This window comes from Mesocricetus auratus, unplaced genomic scaffold (assembly GCF_017639785.1).
Source record: "Mesocricetus auratus isolate SY011 unplaced genomic scaffold, BCM_Maur_2.0 Super-Scaffold_100020, whole genome shotgun sequence".
Classification (NCBI taxonomy): domain Eukaryota; kingdom Metazoa; phylum Chordata; class Mammalia; order Rodentia; family Cricetidae; genus Mesocricetus; species Mesocricetus auratus.
This window is the reverse complement of record NW_024429201.1, coordinates 22,836,265-22,859,377: the sequence shown is the minus strand read 5'-3', so window position 1 is coordinate 22,859,377 and position 23,113 is coordinate 22,836,265. Positions and strand designations below refer to the sequence as shown.

The following is a 23,113-nucleotide window of genomic DNA, read 5'->3' as shown; positions in this document are numbered from 1 at the left end:
ACGTGAGAACATTTGTTCTCTGAACCTTCTAGTCCACACACATCAGAATGTAATTTAAGAGTGAGAGGGGTAAGAACTCACAAAGAAAGGAAGATCTAATTTGGGCGAGAAAGCCAGAGGAAAGCACAGGCACTGAATTTACTGCCCCCTTCATAGCCCTCTGGATGAGGTTCCTGAGTATCCGTCAAAGATAAACACTGCTCTTTATCACAGAGGCTCCCATTAGATTACCCACTTGATTACCCCTCAGTGGATCTAATGTGAATGTTTCTAGAATTTCATAGAAATACTCTTTCTCAGCCTGCTTTTGTTTGTAGCCAGGATGCCAGAGAAGCTCCATCCTTGTCTAACCTATACCCAAGACAGAAAGAGGGTGATAGGCTAGGAGGGGTTGGGCAGTTACTGGAGTTGTGCTGGCAGAGACTGAGTCAATTCAAGCTCAGAGTGCCACAAGAGGTAGCATCCTGAAGATAAGATAGGGGTGGAGGGTCAGTGGAAGGAGGAGCCATCAGGCAGAAGACAATGAACGAAGGCTTCCCATCCAGGGATAGGAGCCAGTAGCTCTTGAATTTTGATTCTAATCTGGAAGAGGTCAGTGATTTACATGCACAGTTAAAAAGCCCAACAGTATTAGCACAGCTGTGTATTTAGGAATCTCGGGAACTTCTACCATATCCTAACCAAGCTTTATAGATGATGGGTATTCTTTGTAAGGAGAAAGCAGTGAGAGACTACCTATACACCCAGCCCGTGAGAGTCCTGCTGCCCTGAATGTGACCCCACCATGAATACAGCCTCAGGTGGAAGTCATTTCTATGCCTCACAAACTGAGTTCTTGCTTTCTCTGTGGGATTAAGTGTCTCCTCCAGGTTGGCACTATAACAACCCACTCTCAACAGTGTCCACCCCACTGTCCCTAGTGTCCACCAAAATGTCCCCAGTGTTCAACCCAGTGTCCCCAGTGTGCAGCCACTGTTTGCTGGGTCCAACCTATTGTCCCCAGTGAGCAACTCACAGCCCCCAGGGTCCATCCTACTGTCCACAGTGTCCACCACAGTGCCTGCAAAAAAAATCTGAGGCGCAAAAGCCTATGCAGACCTAGGAGTTGGGAATAGTAGTACAGGTTTATAATCCCAGCTACTCTGGAGGCTGAGGCAGGGGATTGCAAGTTAAAGGCTCTCTTGGGCTGCACAATAAGTTTGAGAACAGTTGAGCAGTTTAGAAAAAGAAGTCTGATTCAAACAACGGGCATCAGGAGGCCTGGGCTGTAGTTTAGTGGTAGAATGTTTGCTAGCCCATGCAAAGCTCTGGATTCAACCCTCAGAGCCGTAAGAACAAGCAAACAAAACAAGTGCAAACGTCAGTTCCTGGGTCTAAAAGTCCTTCATCGTCACCCACATGGTTCAGCTCTTTATCAGGCTTTGGACTTAGTAGCATGTGACTTCAGGCAAAGTGTCTTCTCTGGCCTCATTATCCTTAAAACAAGGATCACAATAGTGGCTTCCTCCTAGTGTTTGTGGTCTCCCATAAGCCTCAGGCATTTGAACACTTGGTCCTCAGTTGGTAGGACTGTGTGGGAAAGACTGGAGCTATTACGGCCTTACTGGAGAAGGTGTGTACTGGGGACAGGGCTTGAAAGTGTACACACCGGGCCCATTTCACTGTTTCCTGCTTGCTATCTGAGATATGAGCTCTCAGCCGCTGCTCCATTCACCTGCTGCCCACTGCCATCACGGATTCTAACCCTCTGCAACCATAAGCCTCAAATAAGTTCTTCCTTCTATGAGTTGCTGTGGTCCTGGTGTCTTAACACAGGAATAGAAAGTAACTAATACAGGAATATTCTGGGGAATAATATGTGCCTTAATAATGAGCTATACTATGTGTAGACCTTTATCTGGCAAACAGTAAAACTTAGACGAACATTTGTCGCTATTATTAACCCAGGTGTCCCCAAGGCCATCAAGACCCGGAGCCAAGGAAAACACGGAGATGGAAGGGACATGTGAAACAGGGAAACTACTCATTTTGTAGATGAGGAAATCAAAGCTAAAACCTGCTGTGCTGATAGTTTCGTGTCAGTTTGACATAAAAGAGGGAACCTCAATTAAGAAAATACATCCATAAGATCAGGCTGTAGACAAGTGCATAGGGCATTTTCTTAAGTAGTGATTGATGTGGGAGGACCCCATCCACTGTGGTGGTGCCATCCCTGGGCTGGTGGTCCAGGGTTCTATAGGGAAAAATGGGTTAAGTAAGCCATGAAGATCAAGCCAATAAGCATGTCCATGGCCTCTGCCTCAGCTCCTGCCTTCAGGTTTCTGCTCTGTTTGAATTCCTGCCCTGACTTCCTTTGATGATGAACAGTAATGCTGAAGTGTAAGTCAAATAAACCCTTTCTTCTCCAGTTTGCCTTTTGCTGTGGTGTCTTATTGCAGCAATAGAAACACTTGTTATGGCCACAGAGGGCGTGAAGAATATTACGGAGCCAAGAACTTAATTCACTACAGTGAGTTTCCCAGTGTCTGAAGATAGGGTCACACACTAAGATCAGGACTCTGTCATGTCAGCATCACTTTTGCTTGTGTGTTCTTTTCAGTAGCAGGCTCCGATGTGAAGCCTCCTGGGGGATGCACAAGATGGCCACTCTACCACGAGGCTAGGCTTGGATACATGCAGGACACAGCCATGACATAAATGTCACCCAGACGGAACCGGCCTCATCTGCCATCTTTTCTGAACTCTAATTCTGCTCTACACACGCCAAGTGTAGAGGAGACCTCCAGCGCGGTCACGGAGTCCATGCCCTCCTCCTTCCTTTTGGGATGGGAATGCTCACTCTGTACCACTCTATATCAAGGGTATACAGTCTGCTTTCTGATTTTACAAGAGCTTGCAGTCACAGACTTTGGAGTTAGATTTTAAACTGGGTTGAAGCTGTAAACATGGGCACTTTTGAAATTAGATGGAATGTATTTTTCATTATGAAATGGCTCTAAACTTAATGGAGGCCAGGGACAGCATGCTGTGGTTCTGCACAGGTTCGTTAACTTGAATTCTTGGTTCCTAGCTGGTGGCACTGTTTTGGAAAGCTGTGGAGCCTTTGGGAGGTGGGGCTTAGCCAGAGAAAGTGGGAGTGTCTAGGGGAGGGAGACTTGAGGTCTAGCCCTACTTCCTGCCCTATTTCTGTTTCCTGGTCTGGGGAGACATGAACACACAGTTATCATACACTCCTGCTGTCACAAAGCCACATGCCACTTTGCCTTCCCCACCATGATGAACTGTACCCTCCAACTGTGTGCCAAGATAAACCCCTGCTTCTGCCAGCAGCTGCTTGTTGGGTCACAGTAACAAGAAAAGCAAGTTCTGCAGCCTCCACAGAAGATGGCTTTCATTGTCATTTGTTGAGAGTCTTCTCCCTTTGGTCACTTTATAATCACACATGAGCTGAACAAAAATACTGAGCTGCTCACATGGGGGTTAGCGAGCTTCTAACTCCACACTTAGGAAGGTGTGTTGCTACTTCTTTTACTTTCTACCCATTTAAAGGTTTTGGAATTTGAGACACATTGCCATATTGTGGGGTTAGGGTTGTGGGTGGGGTCGGGGCAATGGAAGGCTGGGTGCCACACAGTGTTAGGAAATGGGGAGGAATTGCCTCTACTTTGAAAACGACCTAAAATTCTTATTTCCACACCAGACCCCTCCCTTCGTGTCAGTTCTAGGCATGGCATGAACACCAGATTCCACAGAGCGGAAACAATAGGAGACAGAAATCTCCTCTGGAATAAGCCGGGGACAGGAGGGGGAAGCAAGGCCTTCATACCACACCTCCCCATAATCTTTCTCTGTTCTCCTCTGCCTGTTGCTCCCCCCACATGGTCTCATTTACATTGAGTTTCCAAATCTCCCCAGTTCCTGAATTTTACTTTAGTATTAACCCAGCAATGAACAAAAGGGTCCAATTCAGTGGAAAGTGCCCATATAACTCAGAAATAAACAGGAACATACAGTTGATACACATAACTTATGGGTCTCAAGGACATTCTACTGAGGGATGGGGAGTCAATCTTAAAAATTCATGTATCCTCAGAGGGAAAACAGTTCAATGATCACCAAGAGTGAGGATAGGATTTCAACATGAACTTGTTTCTCTGTGTGCTAGAAGGGTTTGTACCCTGATGATCTGAGTTATCCGAGTCTATGAGAACTATATCATACTGTTAGCTTCCCCAGAAACAATGGGCATAAAAACAATCATGGCCAAATCCAAACTAGGTCTATATTTGAATTGACAGCATTTCAACAATGTCCATTTCCTGGCATTGACAATGAACCACTATTAAATGAGGTGCTGTGTTAGCTGTGGGGTGGCTGGAAGACAGGTAAACAGAAACTTTCTGTGCTAATAGTCAACTACTTTGAGTCCTAAGCTATATGTGACCTCAAGAGTAAGTTCCTGAGTCCTTTCCTTAGCACACCCCAACAAAGGACAATAAATGACAAAGTGTCAAAATGATAACTCATTTGCATGCTCTTTTTAATGAGAATGCTATATGTAATTAATTTTGAGTTCAAAAAGAAAAGACCTGGTTAAAAAAAAGAAACAGTGTTATATCATTATCTGGAAGAACACAAACTATGGTACATAAAACAGAGATGACACCCCAATATGTCATATCACTCAAATCTGGCTCACTTTTCCTCCTTTCCTTTGACGTATAATTCATTTTCTATTGTGTGTATTGTAATTCTTCCCCACTTGAACAGCCATCCCTATCATCCTTACTCTTGGGTGGAACGTGATCTGGAGATCATTTGAAAAGAGCAGGGCAATTCCCTAATGAGTTTATAAAAAAAATTAAGGATTCAGAATAAAATGACCCTTAATACCTCTAGACATTATTTAAAGACAGTGTGGCACTTTAAGAAGTCATTTTCCTGTGACTTGAATGTTTTAAGGAAGAAACTGTCTTCACTTTGACTTAGTGACTGAAATGGGCCCAGACTCTCACTGTCTTTGAGAAAAGGAGGGCACACATGGGAGACACACAGCGTAACAAGAGACACTTCTAGGCTCATGTTTCCAGAGTAGGTAGGTAGGAGAAGGAAGACACACCCTCAGTATGGCAAGCACTAGCCCATGGGCCAATGACCAAGAGTGAATAAAAGGGGGAAAAAGAGACACCTGATGAACACCAGCATCCCAGCACCCTTTTCTCTATGTCAAGGAGCAGCCTTGTGCTCCTTGAGGAGGCCCTAGTTCCTGGCTCAAACACTTAGAGAAATGAGAGCCTGTTCATTCTACACTCCATATAGTAGTTAGCATAGTAAGGGTGCTATATGACAACCACCAGTCACGAAAGTCAGTTACTTGTGACGTCACTACATAACAATTAGAATAATAATTTAAAAACACAGCATTGAAGAGAAATTTACACCAGGGCTAAAGCATGAGCATTGCCTCAACTGCAAGAACATCCTTATCTGACAGTGTCCTCTCCTGTCACCTTCACCATGGCAATACGGTTTTCTTTTTGTTTGTTTGTTTTGTTTGTTTTTGTTTTGGTATCTCTGGTATTACAATAATCTTGTTAACCTACTTTCTCAGAGAACATTTGACTCTGAAGACAAGAAACATAGGCTGCATCTAACTGAACTGAGAAACATGTTGAATTTCAAGTTGGAGAACTTGTGATGAGAGCCCAACACTTCTTGTTTCGACTCTGGATTTTATGTCGTCATTAAAATGTCACTACACTAGACAGAAGAGATGGCTCAGCAGTTAAGAGCACTTGATGCACTTCTGGAGGACTCTTCAGTTCCCAGCACCCATGCTGGGTGACTGACAATCACTTGTAAGTCCAACTCAGGGGAGCCAAAGCTCTCTACTGGTCTCTGAGGGTGTCTAAACACATGTGGTGCAACATAAGCGTGCGCGTGCACACACACACACACAAATAAATCTTAAAACACCACTAATCACTATTTTGAATTATTTATTTAAATCAGAAACAAGCTTGCTTCACATGTCAATCCCAGCTCTCCCTCCAACCCCCGCATCCAATCCCCACTCCAGGGATGGTGAGACTCATATCATCCGGGGCAGGGCCTAGGACCTCCCCTATGAACCACTGATCATTTTACTTGGGTTTCTTTCTTTCTTTTTTTTAAAATTTATTTATTTATTTATTTATTTATTTATTTACTTACTTACTTATTATGTATACAGTGTTCTGGCTGCATGCATGCCTGCAGGCCAGAAGAAGGCACCATATCTCATTACAGGTGGTTGTGAGCCACCATGGGGTTGCTGGGAATTGAACTCAGGACCTCTGGAAGAGCAGTCAGCATTCTTTACCTCTAAACCATCTCTCCAGCCCTTTACTAGGGTTTCTTATGGTTTTTAGATTGATGCTGTTGGATTAGTTTGCTGAAATCTTGAACAAGGACAAAATATTAATTTTAGAATTCCATATTACTTTTGGAGTAGTAATTCTGTATGAATTTTAAAGTTAGCATGTTACTTTCTATAAAGAATCCAGTCGGAGTTGTCATAATTATTAAAATGAATTATAATCTGTAGATGAATTTCTGAACTACTGCCAATTTTACAACATTATCTTTCATGAACATAATGCTTTTTCTATTTATTTATGACTTCAATTTCAATAGCCATTTTCAGTTCTCAGAATGCAAGCTTTTCATTTGTCATTTTTACTAAGAATTTTATTCTTTTTGATACTGTTATGAAAAAAATGACTTAATTTTTCTTAATTTAATTTCATTTTTAGGTGGTTAAAATAATGGCCAGACAATTAATTTTAGTAATTAATTTTGATTAGGTTATATAAGTTTAAACATGTACTGAAGGTCTCATTGTAGATGTAATGAACGAAGGTCCTATTAGATTATTACTGCTGTCATGACAAGAAGGGTGACACAAAGTGGGAAGATGGTCACATGAGAGTAGAGATTGGACATACCAAGACACTGAGAAATGTCAATAGACATTAGAAGCTAGTAGACACCTGCCCCTTAATGTTGGACTTACACACACACACACACACACACACACACACCACACATACACACACACACACACACACACACGCACAAACACACACACAGACACACTTAGGAGAAAACATTTCCTATTGCTTTAACCACCCAAGGGGTGGGACTTTGTTACAGTAACTTCAGGAAGCCAAGATGCTGTTAAACTTGTTCATTGGTTTTAATAGTTTTATAGTAGAATCCTGAAGATTTTCTATAAACAAAATCATGTCACACCTCCTCCTCCACACGCCTGTCTTGGGCAAGCCTGTCCCATTGCAATGCTACTTGATTACATAAATGGTAACGTTTCAACAAAGTCAGTTTTATGAAATACCGTGTACCTTTAACAGACATGGCCTTCCAATCTGGGAAAAAAACCAATAAAGCAAGAGTAACATATGACTAAGGCCACTTGTGTTTGGCCATTTTTATCTCCTTTTTATATTCTAGATGTGATTATTGCCACATAATGGCATAGAAGTACTAGATAATGAATACAAATACAAAAGTTTTCCTTTGCAGAAGATAACTGATTTATTTTTTCAGCTATTCCTGTCCATTGTATAATTACAATATTAGAGGTTGTAACCACAACAAATATATACCAAAGTTCCTTATAACGAAATTTAAAAACAGATGTTTCCTTCTCTTGCCCCGAAGACATACATATGAGTAACACTATATTTATACAGGCTATATTTAGGAACACACACACACACACACACACACACACACACACACACACTAGCAATTAATGAAAAAAGGCCATGAGTTTGAAAGAGCAAGGACAGTTATATGGAAGGGCTTGGAGGGGGGAAAGGAAGGGAGAATGATGTGATTCTATTATAACGTCAAAACAAGAGATATACATTCTAATGGAATTTAGCATTTAATCTGACGTCAGTGCTTTCCTGACTCGGGGACAGGGCTCTCACCACACTGCCAGAGCACTGCTCTCAGTTTTGTTCCAGAAGTCCACAGCAGTCCTAACTACATCCCTCTTCCATTACTCTTCCTCTCTCTATCTCCAGGCAGCCGAGGCTTTCCCTACCTTCAACCACTTTCCCCCTCCCCCAAAAACCGCCACTAAAAACCCATGCCTAGCTCACGACATCCTCTGCTGTCTTGCCTTCAGTACACCAATCACCACTGCAGGTTCAGTTTTACCTCTGTTCTGAGGTCTCCCTGATGCCCGTCTCTGGGGTTAGTTTCCTCGGCAGGCCCAGGGGTTAGTTTCCTCGGCAGGCCCAGTGCTGACTTCCCAGTGCCTTCCTGGACTGTTTGTCTCGAGCAGCTAGGCTGGCATCTCAAATTCAATGGGAATTTACTGGCCACCACACACCAGTCAGGCTCGATTACATGCTAAGGGTCACCTGCAGGGAGAAAATCTCAGTTCCTGCTCTTCCAGCCCAGGGTACGGAGCATGTTTCCATGCACATGAGTCCCCCTCCTCCTGTCAGTCCTAATACATCAGCCTTTGCTAAGGTCACACACGGGGGATTGGGGTCTCCCCTGGGCCTTGGAGCTCATCTGTTGAGGAGGCCATGGATGAACACTTCTCTTTTGCAGCTGCCAGGCCCTTGTCACGGCTTGTCAGGGCTGCTTTGGCCTTGGGTGTTGTGGCTGATTCACTGTCTTGAGTTCACTCCTCCTCAAGCCGTTCCACGAACAGTGGTCTCCCAATCAAGAATTCTCAGCCCACCAGTCCCCTACCAACACTCCAGCCACTCCCCACTAGCATCAGAATAAATCCATTCCAGGCTCTCCAGGTACCGCGGGCCTTTCCAGTTACTCTCCTTTGAGCATTCAACTAAGCTGAACTTGGGCCCAGGATCACCAAGCATTTGTGCCCTTGCTTAGTCTACTCTCTCTAGTCCCATTTCCATACTCCAAATTCTACCCACAATTCCAAGCCAAGTTCAGATACTATGCTTCTCTGAGGCCCTTCTTTAACCAATTCCTGGTCTCAGATAGAATAAATCTCTACCCTGGTTCCTGCACTGTTTGGAAAACAAAGCATCTTGTGTGCCGGTACTTGCATCTGGTTGATCTTCGTATGCCGCGCGATAGGCCATAATGTCTTGCACAGATTTATGAAGGATGTGGTGATATATGATGGACTGGCCCCCTGCTGGTGTCCTTTCTGTGTGAGAAATGCTCTATTTTTTAAAATCTTTTTTAAAATTTTAATATTAGTTCTTTGAGGAATTTTGCACAGTGAGTTGAGTTTTGACCATATTACTCCCTCCTGCAACACCTCCCAGATCCACATACCTTTCCCCTCACCCCAGCTCATTTCCTTTTTATTTTACCCATTAAGTTCAAATTGTGTTTATCATGTATTCAGGGATGTGTGGCCTTCAACTGGAGTGTGGTAGACCTACCAGTGGCAAAAAGACACCCTATCTTCCTGAAACTATCAGTTACCAACATTGCCTCAGCTAGGGAGTGGGACTTCATGTCCACATCCTCTTTCTCAACTATTAAGTAGAAAATAAACATAATAAAAACAGACAGAGAGCACTGGGTGGGGTCACCTACTTCTCACCTGTGTGATCTACTTCCAGGTGTGATAGAGGATGTCCTCTGTATGCTGTGACCATGTGCTTCTCTTATTGGTTGATGCATAAAGCTGTTTTGGCCAATGGACAGGCAGAATTTAGCTAGGTGGGAATTCCGAACAAAGAGGAAGGGAGAAGGAAGACAGGGGAGAGATGGCATGTAGCTGTCAGGGAATCAAGAGATCTGGGCATCGCCAGTAAGCCAAGGCCACATGGTGATACATAGATTAATAGAAATGGGTTAATAATTAAGAGAGAGCTAGCCAGTAAGAAGCTTAAGTCATTGGCCAAACAATTATATATTGAATATATATTGAGTCTTTGAGTGGCTGTTTTATAGAAGCTGCAGGGACCTGGTGGGCAGAGAGAAACTGGTCCAGTAAGACCAAGATAGACAGAAAGGTCTCCCTCTACAGAGGTGGGCATGAGTGTTTATGTAAAGTTGACACCCACAGCAGGACTAATTTTTGTTCCTGTAGAATCTTGATTCATTTAGCTTTCAAACAGCTAGTCTAACATAATTGTACCTTTCATGTTTCTGGCCTAACTATGCTCTTCTGAGCAAACAAAGTTACTTACAGAAAATTTATTTAATTTCATGTGGCTGGACAGGAAGGGCAACAGCTGAAGGAATCATATTATAGTTGTATCACCACAACACTGATACCTAGAAGTTATTTCCGCAAAGCAAAATCACACTGTGCCTTGCAACATGGAGTCCACACAGGGATCTGTGGCTGCGAATATGCTTAGAGACGTGAGATTTCCCCCACTGTGAATGAAGAAGCACAGACTACATAACCACTGTCCACTAGTGCAGAGACACTGTACATCCTGTAGCTGTTGATACTGGCTGTTAGAAAAAAAAAAAACAAAGAAAAACACCTGAATTGGCTTGTAGTACCCTCTGTTCATCTACCCAGCACTGCTGGACCCCAAGTCCTTACCCTGGCAACTGTTTAAAAATCAAAATATCATTTATATCTTTACCATAGCTGTTGAGGATGTTGGTTGGGAAGCCTAAACATGACAGGAGTAGCAGGGTTTAATGTGAGTATCAAAGTACCACTCAAAGTGAAATCACAGCCTTAGTGTTAAATGTCACAAGCTGACTCTAGATCACATTATCCCCCAGGTCTTGTGTATGCTCTTATTTTAGATATACTAGTCCAGGAGATGGAATTTTAAAATTCACCTTTGAATAAGGGCATCCCAATGAGATGCAGCAAGACACACATTCAGCTTCCCAGCTCTAGCGTAGAACCAGCTCCCACACTCTAGCATTGGTTATGACTCAATAAAGTGAAATAAGGAAATCAATAAGGCTAAAACAAACTCTAATCTCCCACTGCCAACACAGCTAGTCATAGAGTCACCCAGCTAAATTAGAATTTCAGATGGTCAATAAGTGATAAATTTTCTTTAGTATAACTATGTCCCAAATATCACACATGACATTCTTATGAAAACATCATTCTATTATTTCTGTCCTTCAGATTTAACAGGGTGTCTGAACTCTAAGTAACTCCTATTGGGAAATCTGGAGGGGCAGTGAATGGCAAATAGAGGGGAAGATAGTGGGCTGAGTTACATAGCTTGAGGCTACTCCGAAGAGTTCACACTAGCCTGTACACTAACAAGTCACCAATAGGGTACGACAAAATATGGACCATTTTCCCTGTGCTTCCCAGGAATATCAGAACAGAAATGGCAAGTGGGCTGTAGGGACAAGAGTCTCCATCCCAGGGGCCCTTCAGGAAGGGAAGCTCGGAGGATAAAGAACAGTCATAGGCAGGAACCACACCCCAATGAGTAGGAAAGTGAATGAGTAGGAATTGACTTCGGACCAATTCCAAACTCTTAAGTCATTTGTTCTGACCGTAGAAAATAAATTGAAGCTGCTGACGACTTGAGGGTTTTAGCTGGCACACAGCCACCAGTCTTATTAGAGATTAGAGAAAAAGATTTACAGTAACGGACCAAAAGCCAAACAGCCAACGTCCTTAGCCCACTGGGCCACATGTCTGGACTTGATTTTTGTTCATCTCAGACTTGTGTCATGAGGCCCTGGTTGGAGAGCTGCGCTCACTTTCACTATCTGTTGGCACTGATCAACAAACCTAGCCATTTAGCTTCTACACCAGCGCAGAGCATCAAGGGATGAGTCAGGGCAAATGGCAGTCGAGACAGCAGAGAAAGGAACACAGAGGGAAAGCACATCACAGCGGCTGCACTGATGATGTGTGGTCTTTACTTAGGGTCTTTTTGTATTGCGTTAATGTTGCTGGAAACTAAGACTTACCATGCTAATGGTTCCGATCTCTCCCACTAAGCCATACTGCACCCTAAGAGGTTTTTGTTTATGGTTCTGTTCATTTGTTTCTACTTTTGCATTTCTGAGACATTTAGAAATTACATAAGTCACCCTAATTTCCATAAAAAACCTTAGTTCTAGCATAAAGAATATTGGCACTGACAGAGGTGAGCTTAATTTATTAAAAACATAAATTCCTCACTCAGCAAAAACTTCCATCCTCAAGTGACACTTCATGGTTACTTATCTGATTCCGAGTAAACTAATTACCCCAGGATATTTGAAGTCAAATGTTGGCCCCCTCTGGTTCTTGAAAAGCATATTTCATCCCACTCAAGTGTACCCATCTATTCAAATGTTGCCTGGGGCACTGGATTATCCTGGAACTGCATAGGGGGATCTGCAAAAGGAGCCAATATTGACTAAGAGCTGAGCTCATCTGGACACTGAATTCCAGAAAGCTTCCGGCAACAGGCAGAGAAAGTAACTACTCTCCTTCCTTATCTGTGCAGGGCTGCTCAATTCCAGCAACCCGTTGAATCAGTAAAGGGATGACTCTAGGCAAGACTTCTGTCTCTCTGTCTCTCTGTCTCTCTCTCTCTCTCTTTCTCTCTCTGTCTCTCTGTCTCTGTCTCTGTCTCTCTCTCTCTCCCTCCCTCTGTGTATGTGTGTGGTGTGGTGTGTGTATGTGTGTGTGTGTGTGGTGTGTGTGCATGCCTGTGTTTGTATGTGTTTTCTGTCTGTGATGTGTTATAATTAAGAAAACTAAAATGTCTCACTTTATTTATTTTTGTGGAATGCTGCTGGGACGCAAAGCCAATTGCTCAAGAATGCTAACCATGGGCTTTAGTAGCAAACTATACATCTACCCTGTTCTCCTGTTTATGTTTTGTTGTTTGTTTGTTTGCTTGCTTTGGTTTTTGTTTTTGAGACAGAGTCTATGTAGCTCAGCCTGCCTTTAACTTGGATTCTTCTGTTTCAGTCTCCCAAATGCAAACTATGCCCAGCATACTTACCTAAAGGCAGGCCTACCATGAAATGGTGTATATTCCCAGTGTTGCACAATGGGATGGAGGTCATCCCAGTAGACCTACTGTGGGATAGAGGACATCCCAGTGGACCTACTCTGTAATGGAGGACATCCAAGTAGACCTACTGTGGGATGTAGGTCATCCCAGTGGACCTACTGTGCAATGGAGGACATCCTAGTGGACCTATTGTGGGATGGAGGACATCCCCAGTTATGTGTGACCAATGCCACTCCCCTTTCTTGAACCTTTGCATCAAATCAACTGTACATCACTAGATGTCTCAGGAACATGATATGAAACTTCTGTCTACTTCCTGTTCTATGACAATGAATCAGGCCTTCTGGATGGTCAGATAAATGCTTTGCAGGCTACTGAGACCTCCCGAATGGATGAGTGCTTTGCATGCTCCGTTGGTCCAGCTTTTCTCATGTCAGAAACATTTTTCCTTGGAAGAATCCAAAGGACTGGAGGACGTAAGACCCAGGACTATAATGGCAGTGGATTGTTTAATCTTATTTTCTTATTTGGCAATAATGAATCCAAATAAGATTTTGTTAGTATAGGTGTATAGGTTATACTTCATGGCTAATAATTTTAAAATTCAAATAAGTTTAAAGTGACAGCCAGGAGGCCAAATATAGCCAGAGGGGACACCCACTGCACCTATCAAAGCTTCATCAAAGACACTGAGGTAGACCTGGAGGACAAAGAGACCACCCCCTAGGGAACACAGCTGTGGATCCCCAAATACAGTAAACTGTTTTAGGAGACAAATTAAATGTCTTAAATTTCAGAACACATCCGAGATGCTAAATAACAAAAAATTGGAATAAACTTAAAAGAGAAAAATATACATCATATTTTATTATTGGCTTGCACACACCAGTCTCCACAGCAATAGTGGAATTTGACATGTTCTGACAATGGTTCAAAACACAGTGCACAGTCACTGTACTCTGCTCACAGTCTAACAGCAGAAAACAGTTTCTGGAAGGAAATCTCAAAAACTCAGAGCTGGTTATTTCCAGAATATCAGACGCAGCAATCTCCAATGTGATATTTGTTGACACCTAATGGAATAAGGGAATATATGGAGGGATGCAGAGAAATTAGGGTAGGAGGTTCAGGTCAGAGCTCTTTAGCCTGCATGTAGGGAAACTATCTTTTCTGCACTTGGCAAGCAAGGGAGCAAACAAGAAAGAGAAATTCCATCATCCAAGTGAAAACTATAGAAACCAGAGTGGTTGAAAGATATTCATAAAGTCTCCTCGGCATAATTCTGTCTTATTTCCCACTGTGTCTCCTGAGTCTGATCATTCTTGTGAATGCTAGATGCTCAGCATGTTTTACTGAATGAATATTCTAGCCATTAGCAGAAGATACAGGAATGCATATCTGATTTGATATAGTTGAGAGTACAGTGTCAAGCAAAATGAAAAACACTGCCCCATTTCTATTTTAAAATAAACAGTAAATTTGTAAAAAAAACATTTACTTAGTCTAGAATCATTTAGGAATTAAACATTTTTAAGAGCAACTAAAGATAAAAATAAGATGTTAGGTAAAATTTCATTCATAGGTATAAATATCAACTCTTTCTTGATCTGATGTTTTTGGTCAATCTCCATTTTTAAAATAAATATATCAATGAACTCTAGGTAATATTGTAGATGTTGTAAATAAAAATTAATATGTAGTTAAAATAGGATACTTATCCAGGAAATGCAGGGGACCCTGCAAACTGTGACCCAGGATGTGACCTACTTTCTGAATGGAGTCTTCCCCCAATCCAACAATGCTCAGAAACCACACATATCAACATTCTGAGGAGGTCGGTCCCAATGTCCAACCTCACAAAGACAGATGGAAAAGAAATCCACAATGCTAAATGGTCACTTAAAATGAAAAACAAAATGGCTGAGAAGACTAGCATCGATGATGGTATGATGGCAACCACATTGCTGATGAACAGATTCTAGAGCTCTTAACATTTTCATGTTGGCTTGGAGCACAGTCTTAGCATGAGAAATGCTAGCCACAGTGCTCAGAGACTTGGGTAAGAATGTCTTCTATGTGTAACCCTCTGTAGAGATACAGATTGCCCTGAAATCAGATATGATGAATTTTTACATCAGGTCACCTCTACTGAAGCAGACTTTGGAAGAGAACAGCCATTATTTACAACTGTGACTATGTCTTTAGGATGTTGCCTCTATTGATGAGTTCCAGTTAAAGAAAATATAGTCCTACTTTAAATACATCAAGCCTACAAAGAAGTCTCAAAGTGACAGAGTTCTCAGAGATGGCCATTCATGCATTCAGTGGAAATTTGTTGAAATCCTCATATAAATAAAGACCGATCAAGGCAAGGAGATTTCTGTATTGAGTTGCACATGAACCGAGTCTTGTTTCAGGGCCTTGCATTCTCCCTCTCTTCAATATTTGTTACTCTGCCTCCTGAAGATGGCTTTGGGACAAGGGCTAATTTTACAGGTTGATTCTACAAGGCAACCATCTTTCTTATTTGCAACTTTTCTTCTCAATTAGCTTCCCTCTGGTTTCCTCCTCCTCTAGCAACCCTTAGGAGTCAACACGGCCTGGGGTGTGGTGGCAGACTTGGAGCTGACTGAAGTCAAGCTGTAGGTATATTGTGAAAGACTTAATGTCAAGAGAGTGGGATTGATTTTATCCAGAAGCAAGAACAGCACTATTAGATCAGTGTTTGGGGAAGCCACTCTGACAGCAGTGTGAGAAGTGAGTTAGATGGGAGACAAAAAGTCAGATGGACATGGAAAAATCTATTTTATTGCTGTATAATGATTCACAAATAAGTTAAACAATTCTGTTCCTCAGTATCTATGTCTTCATGTCAGGAGTAAGAACACTATATTTGACTGGGTGTATTAAATGATATAAGTCTATACGTAATTGTTCACAAACCATCAGGTACATCACAAATGTTGATAAATGTTCACCATGGCAGTCATTGCCACAAGTGTGAAGGTCACTTGGGAGGATAATGCAACAGCTTGTGCAAAACACATGGCAGTATGAAAAACTGAGTTAATTGTGTGAAAGACTGCCACCACACCACAGTCAAAACAAGCTCCTGGCAAACACCTCACAGAGTCCCTACCCTTCGATGGCTACAACATTTTCCAAGAGTTCCACCCGTCTTATCTGACCATTGAGCTCTTCATTATCCTCCAAATGCCTGCTTAAATGCCACATCCTAGATGAGTTTCCATAATTTCTCAAAGGCAAACCTAGTGATTCTGTGCTCTGAGAGACAATGGCTGTGCTCACCAGAGAAAAGGCACTGTACCAAAATTCATCTCATTACAAATTTGTCACATTTCTGATCTGGAAAAGATTAGAAAACACTCCCCAACATACTTCCCAATGTACCTTGCTAAGCTCCCTGCTCACAGTAGTCTCCATTGATGCCTAGTGAATTAAATGTCCTTGCTACTCCCATTTTTTAAAATTACTTTTTTGGGTTGGAGAGATGACTCAGTGGTTGAAAACACTGGCTGCTCTTCTAAAGGACCCAAGTTCGGTTCCAAGCCCCCACATAGGGTGCCTTACAACCATCTGCTAACTTCAGCTCCAGGGAGCCTGACGCCCTCTCCTGGACTCTTTGGGCAATGCACTCACTGTACCCCCACCCATATACACACAACCCCCTCCCATATACACATAATATGCTTTTAATCTTGAATTTTTCTTTGTTTTTGATAGACTCATACATATGCACAAGATACAACAGTTCTATTAGCCCTCATTGGCTCCTTTTATCTCCCTTTCTTTCCCTGTGAACTCCCCCCTTCCCAGTTAGCTTCCCTCTGGTTTCCTCCTCCTCTATCAACCCTTAGTAGTCAACACTGCCTCAAGAAGAGGTGTGGCCTCATGTTATCCATGATGGAAGCACGAAGGGCCTATCTTGTGTAGGTATCCATAGCTGCTGCATGTTCATGATTGTAATGCCATATCTGAATGATGGCGTCCCATGGCGCTGTCTCAGCTTCCAGTCCTTGAATTCCTCCCTTTCCCTCTGCTCTGATGTCACCTGAGCCTTGAGGGGGAGGGTGTTTCCATTTTCATTAACACCATTTACTTCTCTCTCTTTTTATCCAGTTGCCTGGTTCTTTCCCAATTACGCTTTTAAAAACTCACGTCCTAAAATTATCACTGCATGTGAGAATTATAGGTTGTAGTTACAGTTTGCCTTGAAAAGGACAAAGGAGCACACACAGAATGCTTATGTATTAAATGATTCCATATCAGTTATCAAGAGTATTTTTGAGCTTTCCAACAAGTTTGTATCAATCACTGCTGGCCAAGATAATGGTTTGATTCCTAGTACTTATTTTTGGAGCCCTAAACAAGGGAGCAGTAGAATTAATCACGTGAAGTCCTCTGATCCACTATGAGGGTGTAAGAAGAAGTAAGTCTATGAGCAAGAGGCCAGCCCCACTGTTGCTAAGGGGAAGGATGGGCAGTCAGCCAGGTGCTGTCCTGTCATCCTGGGTTGGTGCAGGGCAAGGCTGCACCTAAAATGGCCGCATCTCGTTACAGCTTTGGAACACAGTGTGCTTATTCACTAGCCTTGGGATAGGGACTAAGCCACTTGTGGCCGCACAGGACACCTCAGCAGCGTCTACTCAGAGGGCAAGAAGGATGACTGCTGTCTGAGAGTACACTGCCCTGTAACCAAAGGCAGGAAATCTAAGCTCTGTGGTCATGTCCCTAAACGTCAACTTAAGAAATCTGTAACCCTGTTCTCTGTGTGTGCACAAAGTCATCTGCAGCAGCCAACAAATAAATTTGCAGACTCTGTCTTCTCTGTAAGACTAAGCATTAATTTTAGAGAACCACCGTCACCCCGGTGAAGGCCACTGGAACTGTCGCCTTAAACACAATGGCTCCTAACTCCTTGACATTTCATTCGCAACAATAACCCAAGGACATTTCAATCCTCCCTAAAGTCCCCAGAGTGAGACTGAGTAAAATGGGAATTTCCTTCCTGCTAAAAGCTGCTCTCTGCATTTCCTGGTTTGACAGACCACTCTCTTCCAAATGAATCAGCAATCTAATCCTTGCTACCCCTCTGGACTACCGCCCATCTTCTCTTTTCTACTTACTCAGGATCCTGCCCCTTAATGAGCTTGCCTTGTTTCCCATTTGGCCACTGACACTTGCTCCCTTGTCCTGGGAATCTGCAGACATGTCCATTTCTCCTTCATGGACTCCAGTGTCTGAGGGTAGGTAAACCTCCTCCCTCTCTCCCCATCTCTCTGTCTTTCTACTTTCTCCTATATTTCTAGAGGTGTCACTATGCTTTGCATACCATAAATGCTTAATAAATCGACTATAGCAACAGGGGGCGAATTACCTTAAAAAGACATTTATTTCCTCAAGAAATAGCTCATTAGATAATTAAATATTTACTCTCACTTCTTCCACTCTAATTAACAATGTTATCTGTGCACACAGACAAATGTACACACAGTATGCCCTAGTTACCCTAAGTCAGTCTTTGGGCAAACACAAAAAGAGGATCAACCCCACGAATAATTAAAACATAAACTGGGTCATATTATGTTTCTGGTTTTCCTTGAGAAAACTGACATGATGCTTAGTAGCAAATGAAAATTTATTTTGCAAATCCATAGACACAAAATGCCACCAATCATGGGTCATGCATCTTTCTTTTCTGATTTTGATCCCATTGCACTGACTCAGTGTGGTAATTATATTACAAAGCCATTATCTGATGAAATGAAAATGGCAAAACAATTTAAATGCTTGTCTAAAGAGACTCTGTTAGAATGCAATTATGAGTGAAATTACAATGACAAAATAATTGAAATGCAAGTCTGGAAGGCAGAGTCATGGAACCATAAAAATGCTTCTGTTAGGGACTCACACCCTTGAGTGAAAACAAGCCCTCCTGAGGACACAGCTCCAATGCACTAGAGTGGGCACCACTCATAGGCGGGTGAAACCACCCAGGTGCCTCTTCTGCAGTGTTACCCACACTTGTCAACGCCACCTGCAGATGTGTCTCCTCATTTGGTGCTGGCTTCTGTGACAGACTGATGCGGGAACCCTAAGCAATGCTGTGCTTCCATTCAGCACCATGAAGCTAAGCAAAGCTGTGCTTCCATTCAGCACCATGAAGACAAAGGAGAAAGGCAAGTCCAGTCTGGGCTTTCCTGTAGTGTCTCCGATATAAAATCCAGTCTCATAGCTTGAAGAGGGTTTCTTTAAGCCTGCAATGATTAAGGACCCATGTGGGTACAGCTCTAAGGCTCTGACTTGAAACATTCTACCGATACATCCCTTTGGCAAAATCTTGAAAGTTTCTGGACAACCAGGGTTATACTGATACACTTGCCACCAAAGGAAAAGAAAACCAGCAAAGCAAAACACAGTGTCAGATACAATGGATCTGCTGAAAAAAAAAGCAATTTGATGAATAGCTAAGCTTTCTCCTGTGAAGCATGGTAAGGTCTGCATTTTGATAGTTGGACACACACATGAGTCTATCAGCAAAAACTATGTAAGTTATTCAACAACTCCCACCACCTGTGGCCCCTCACAATCTGGTTTTATGGATTCAGTTCTTTCATTTATATAGAAAGAAATACACACACACACACACACACACATACACACAGGAGCTAATTTAAAAAATGAAATACTTTAAAGGAATTAAACACTGCCAGTCCTCTCCTTTGTGATTATCTCTTGTGGTGCTGGAGAGAAAGCTGAGAAGTGACATCTAGATACACATAATTTCTTTGCATGAATGATTATGACATTATTTAATAAACTAATCATTTTTCATAATAAAAATTATATGTTCTCAGTTTCTAGTTTATAGAAGGCTCTTGGAAATACAGACAGTAGTCTTCTGATCTCTTTTATAGATTCTGAATTATGTAAAGATTTTCATTCATAGAAACATATTCTTTGAGGCAGATTTTTTATTCTAAAGATTTATTTATTTTATGTATATGGTGCTCTATCTGCGCGTATGAGTTTATGCCAGAAGATAGCATCAGATCCCACTAGAGATGGTTGTCAACCACCATGTGGTTGCTGAGAATTGAACTCAGGACATCTGGAAGAGCAGTCAATGTTCTTAACCAATGAGTCATCTCTCCAACCCCCAGGCAAAATTTCTAAAAGGAGCTTAAAATCCTTCTGAGTTAGTGTATTAAGTAGTTGAAATGGACCCTTAAACTGTGTGTGTCTGTCTCTCCAACTTACCTCAAGAGTATTCACTACAGCCCCATAATAATAAGAACCTTGAGTGTATGGTGAACTGAATATAAAAATCTAATCTGTTGTCTAGATACCTTACAGAAATCATATTTCAACACATAGAATTGAATTATTAATAAGATTTGGAGATGATTTTAAAATCATATTAGAGAATGCAGTTTTGCCCTTTAGGTATGGAGGTACAAACCCTGAAAACAAAATTAAATTCACCTACAGAAAATTCTATGTATAAAGCTACTTGGAAAAAATAAGCAAACATTCTCACAGATCATAGGGAAAAAGTATCAGTGTTCTAGAAATAAGTGACAGTATCAGATGTAGTATCTGGAATCAACATTCATGACTTTCACAGAATTAACTTCTATTAGAAAAGTATCAACTGAGTTTCCTATAAAGATCCTGGGGATCTAAACCAGGGTTCTGCATGTGCTTGGCAAGTACTCTACCCCTGAGCTACATCCCCAGCTACCTTTGAATCAGTAAAGGAGGCACCAATGCAAGTCTATACTGCTCAGCACCCATTTGACATATATTAGTATGTTGGTTAACAAAAGGCTGTATTCATAATGGTGGCCTACAAGATCGTATTACTAGTGATGTCATAGCTATGCATAGATTATGTAACACTTGCATATCAAGTAAATGGCACATGACTTTTCCTTGAGTGGGCTGAAATCAATTTCTCTAACTTGCTTTAAAATGCACACAGATAAGTTGTATTAATGGATACATAAGATCATGAAGAAATCATCAGAAAAGGTAGCTACAGAACCCAGGTAAGATTCTCTACAGGTACTCACTACACATTTTTTTCTGGTTTTTTTTTGTACTTATAAGATTTTTCATTAAAAATTGCTGGAGAAATGCTATGCTCTAGATGAGAGTTATTCATTCTGTACTCCATAAATATATTTATAAATGCTTCTAAAGCATTTTCAGAGAGGTCTCTCTGACATACAGCACTCACCTAGCCATCCGGATCCTGAATTTGGTATGCAGAGGTCTGTCTCTGCACTGGGTAGCACGAAGCCCACCACGAACACCTCCACACCATCCGCCATGAGAGCCATGCCCAGGACGAAGAAAAGGGCCCACTGGAAACGCCCATGGCCACACTCCTGGATTATCAGCTCATACTGCTGAGCCAGCTCTTCCTCATCAGCCCTCCTCTCTGACTCCAGCTCTCTGCGGTCCTTGTACTCATCTCGTTTGGGCTGGCCCACAGACACTATGCTGTCCTTCCCTTGGTTCATGCTGGGGATGCCCTGATACTCCCCTTCATAGATCTCATCCTCTTCATCATGACCCTCAGTGGCTTCGCTTGAGCCTTCATCATCATTGGCCTCCCCACTGTAGGTTTCTCCAGGCGGGTAGTAGTCCTCATCGTCATCTTCATCCTGGAACCGACTGTAGGACCGCTGGGTGTATCCATCCTGGGCCCGATCCACTGCCTGGTTCACCTTCTTCACTGTTTGCTTCTTCACCTCTTTGGCAATGTCCTTGGCACCCTTCACCAGTGAAGTCCTGTCCTTGTAGGAGTCTTCCATCTTGTCTCAGCTGATGGCCGAGGTACAGGGAAGTGTCCACGGGGTGTTCGCTAGTTCACCTTTGGCTCAGAACAGAGCTGCACAGAAGAAGTAGGAGAGATGCATATTATTCCTTTCCCTAGATCTTTCACCACCCAGCTCCGGGGCCCTTTCACTACCCCAGATGGCAGAAGACATCAAAAAAGACACAGAATGCACTTTTCCTGCTTTTGACTGCTCACACACGTGCGCACACTATGTTGCTCCTTTGCTCAAGCGCAGCACCTGGAGTAGCTAGCAAGGTTGTTATTGTAGTTTTTTGTTTTAAAGAATTTTGTACTCAGGAATTCTACTGAGAATGAAGCTAACTACCTTCCAGCTTTTAAAACACAAACGTCGCGTCTCAGAAGGCTCCCCCAAGACTCAAAGACCATCAAAGAACAGAGAGTAGAAAGATGTAAGAGCCAGAAGTGGTGGGTGACTATAAAAAACTGTTTTCCGGCGACAACAGGACAGCTACACAAGTGAAGTCACTGTGGTGGTGACCACACACATAAGACCTGGCCAAGCTCCAGCTATAAAAAGTCTCAGCAGGGAGACAGGAGGGGGTGTGGGGGAGTGGGCAGGGAGTCCTACTCCTAGCTGAGGACTATTATTGGGGATTGATAGCTGCTGGGAGAAGCAGGGTCAGTTTCCTTTAAGATTATGACCTCCACCGGGGACAACCATGCTCTAGAATAGGCCTACACCTGGGTATTTGGGCAGCAAGAACTGGACTCAGACTGGGTGAGTTTTGTCTTGTTTTGTTTTGTTTTGTTTTATGAGGAGGGCACAAAATTGGATTAGGGAGGGAGGGGTAGGGAGAGGAAGGAGTGGATCTGGGAGGATTTAAAAGAAAGGAAATGATTGTGGTCAAAACACACTGTAAGAAAGTCTTCAAGAATTGAATATTTTTTAAAGCTATAAGAATATATATCTTGACTCACAAGACACACAGTCATACATCTATACACAGTGACAGCATGGCTGGATGAGGACTAGAAGAGCCCCATGGTCTCTCTTTCCTTGCATTGAAAAACTCATTGTTCAATTCTCAGACTGCCATTCCACTTGTCAAACTGCATGTTCTCTACCCTACATCTGCTGTTGGATAGGCACAAGTATTTCCTTTTCCACAGAGCTGTATCTGTAGAGAATTGGCAATTAATCAAGTGACTTTATGTGGCATTCACAGAATTAGAACACATATCTTGTTTGTGGAGGTCTTCCCTTTCAGAGCTTGCCCCAGTCCAACAGCAAGGGGAAAGCCCAGTGTGATGTGCCTTCACA

The 23,113-nt window shown here is 42.4% G+C and overlaps 1 protein-coding gene across 2 annotated transcripts in view; it reads right to left on the bottom strand.

The window, feature by feature from the left end:
* The window catches only part of Sv2c (synaptic vesicle glycoprotein 2C), a 178,420-nt gene that overhangs the window by 114,623 nt on the left and 40,684 nt on the right, over positions 1 to 23,113 (bottom strand). Inside the window, exon 2 of one of the 2 annotated variants that reach the window (XM_040728894.1) lies at positions 21,226 to 21,882. In XM_040728894.1, coding sequence (XP_040584828.1) covers positions 21,226 to 21,805 — 580 coding nt within the window. In that variant the 5' untranslated portion in view covers positions 21,806 to 21,882. Of the gene's footprint in view, positions 1 to 21,225; positions 21,883 to 23,113 lie in introns of those variants that run through there. The other variant, XM_040728895.1, reaches the window with a different exon arrangement.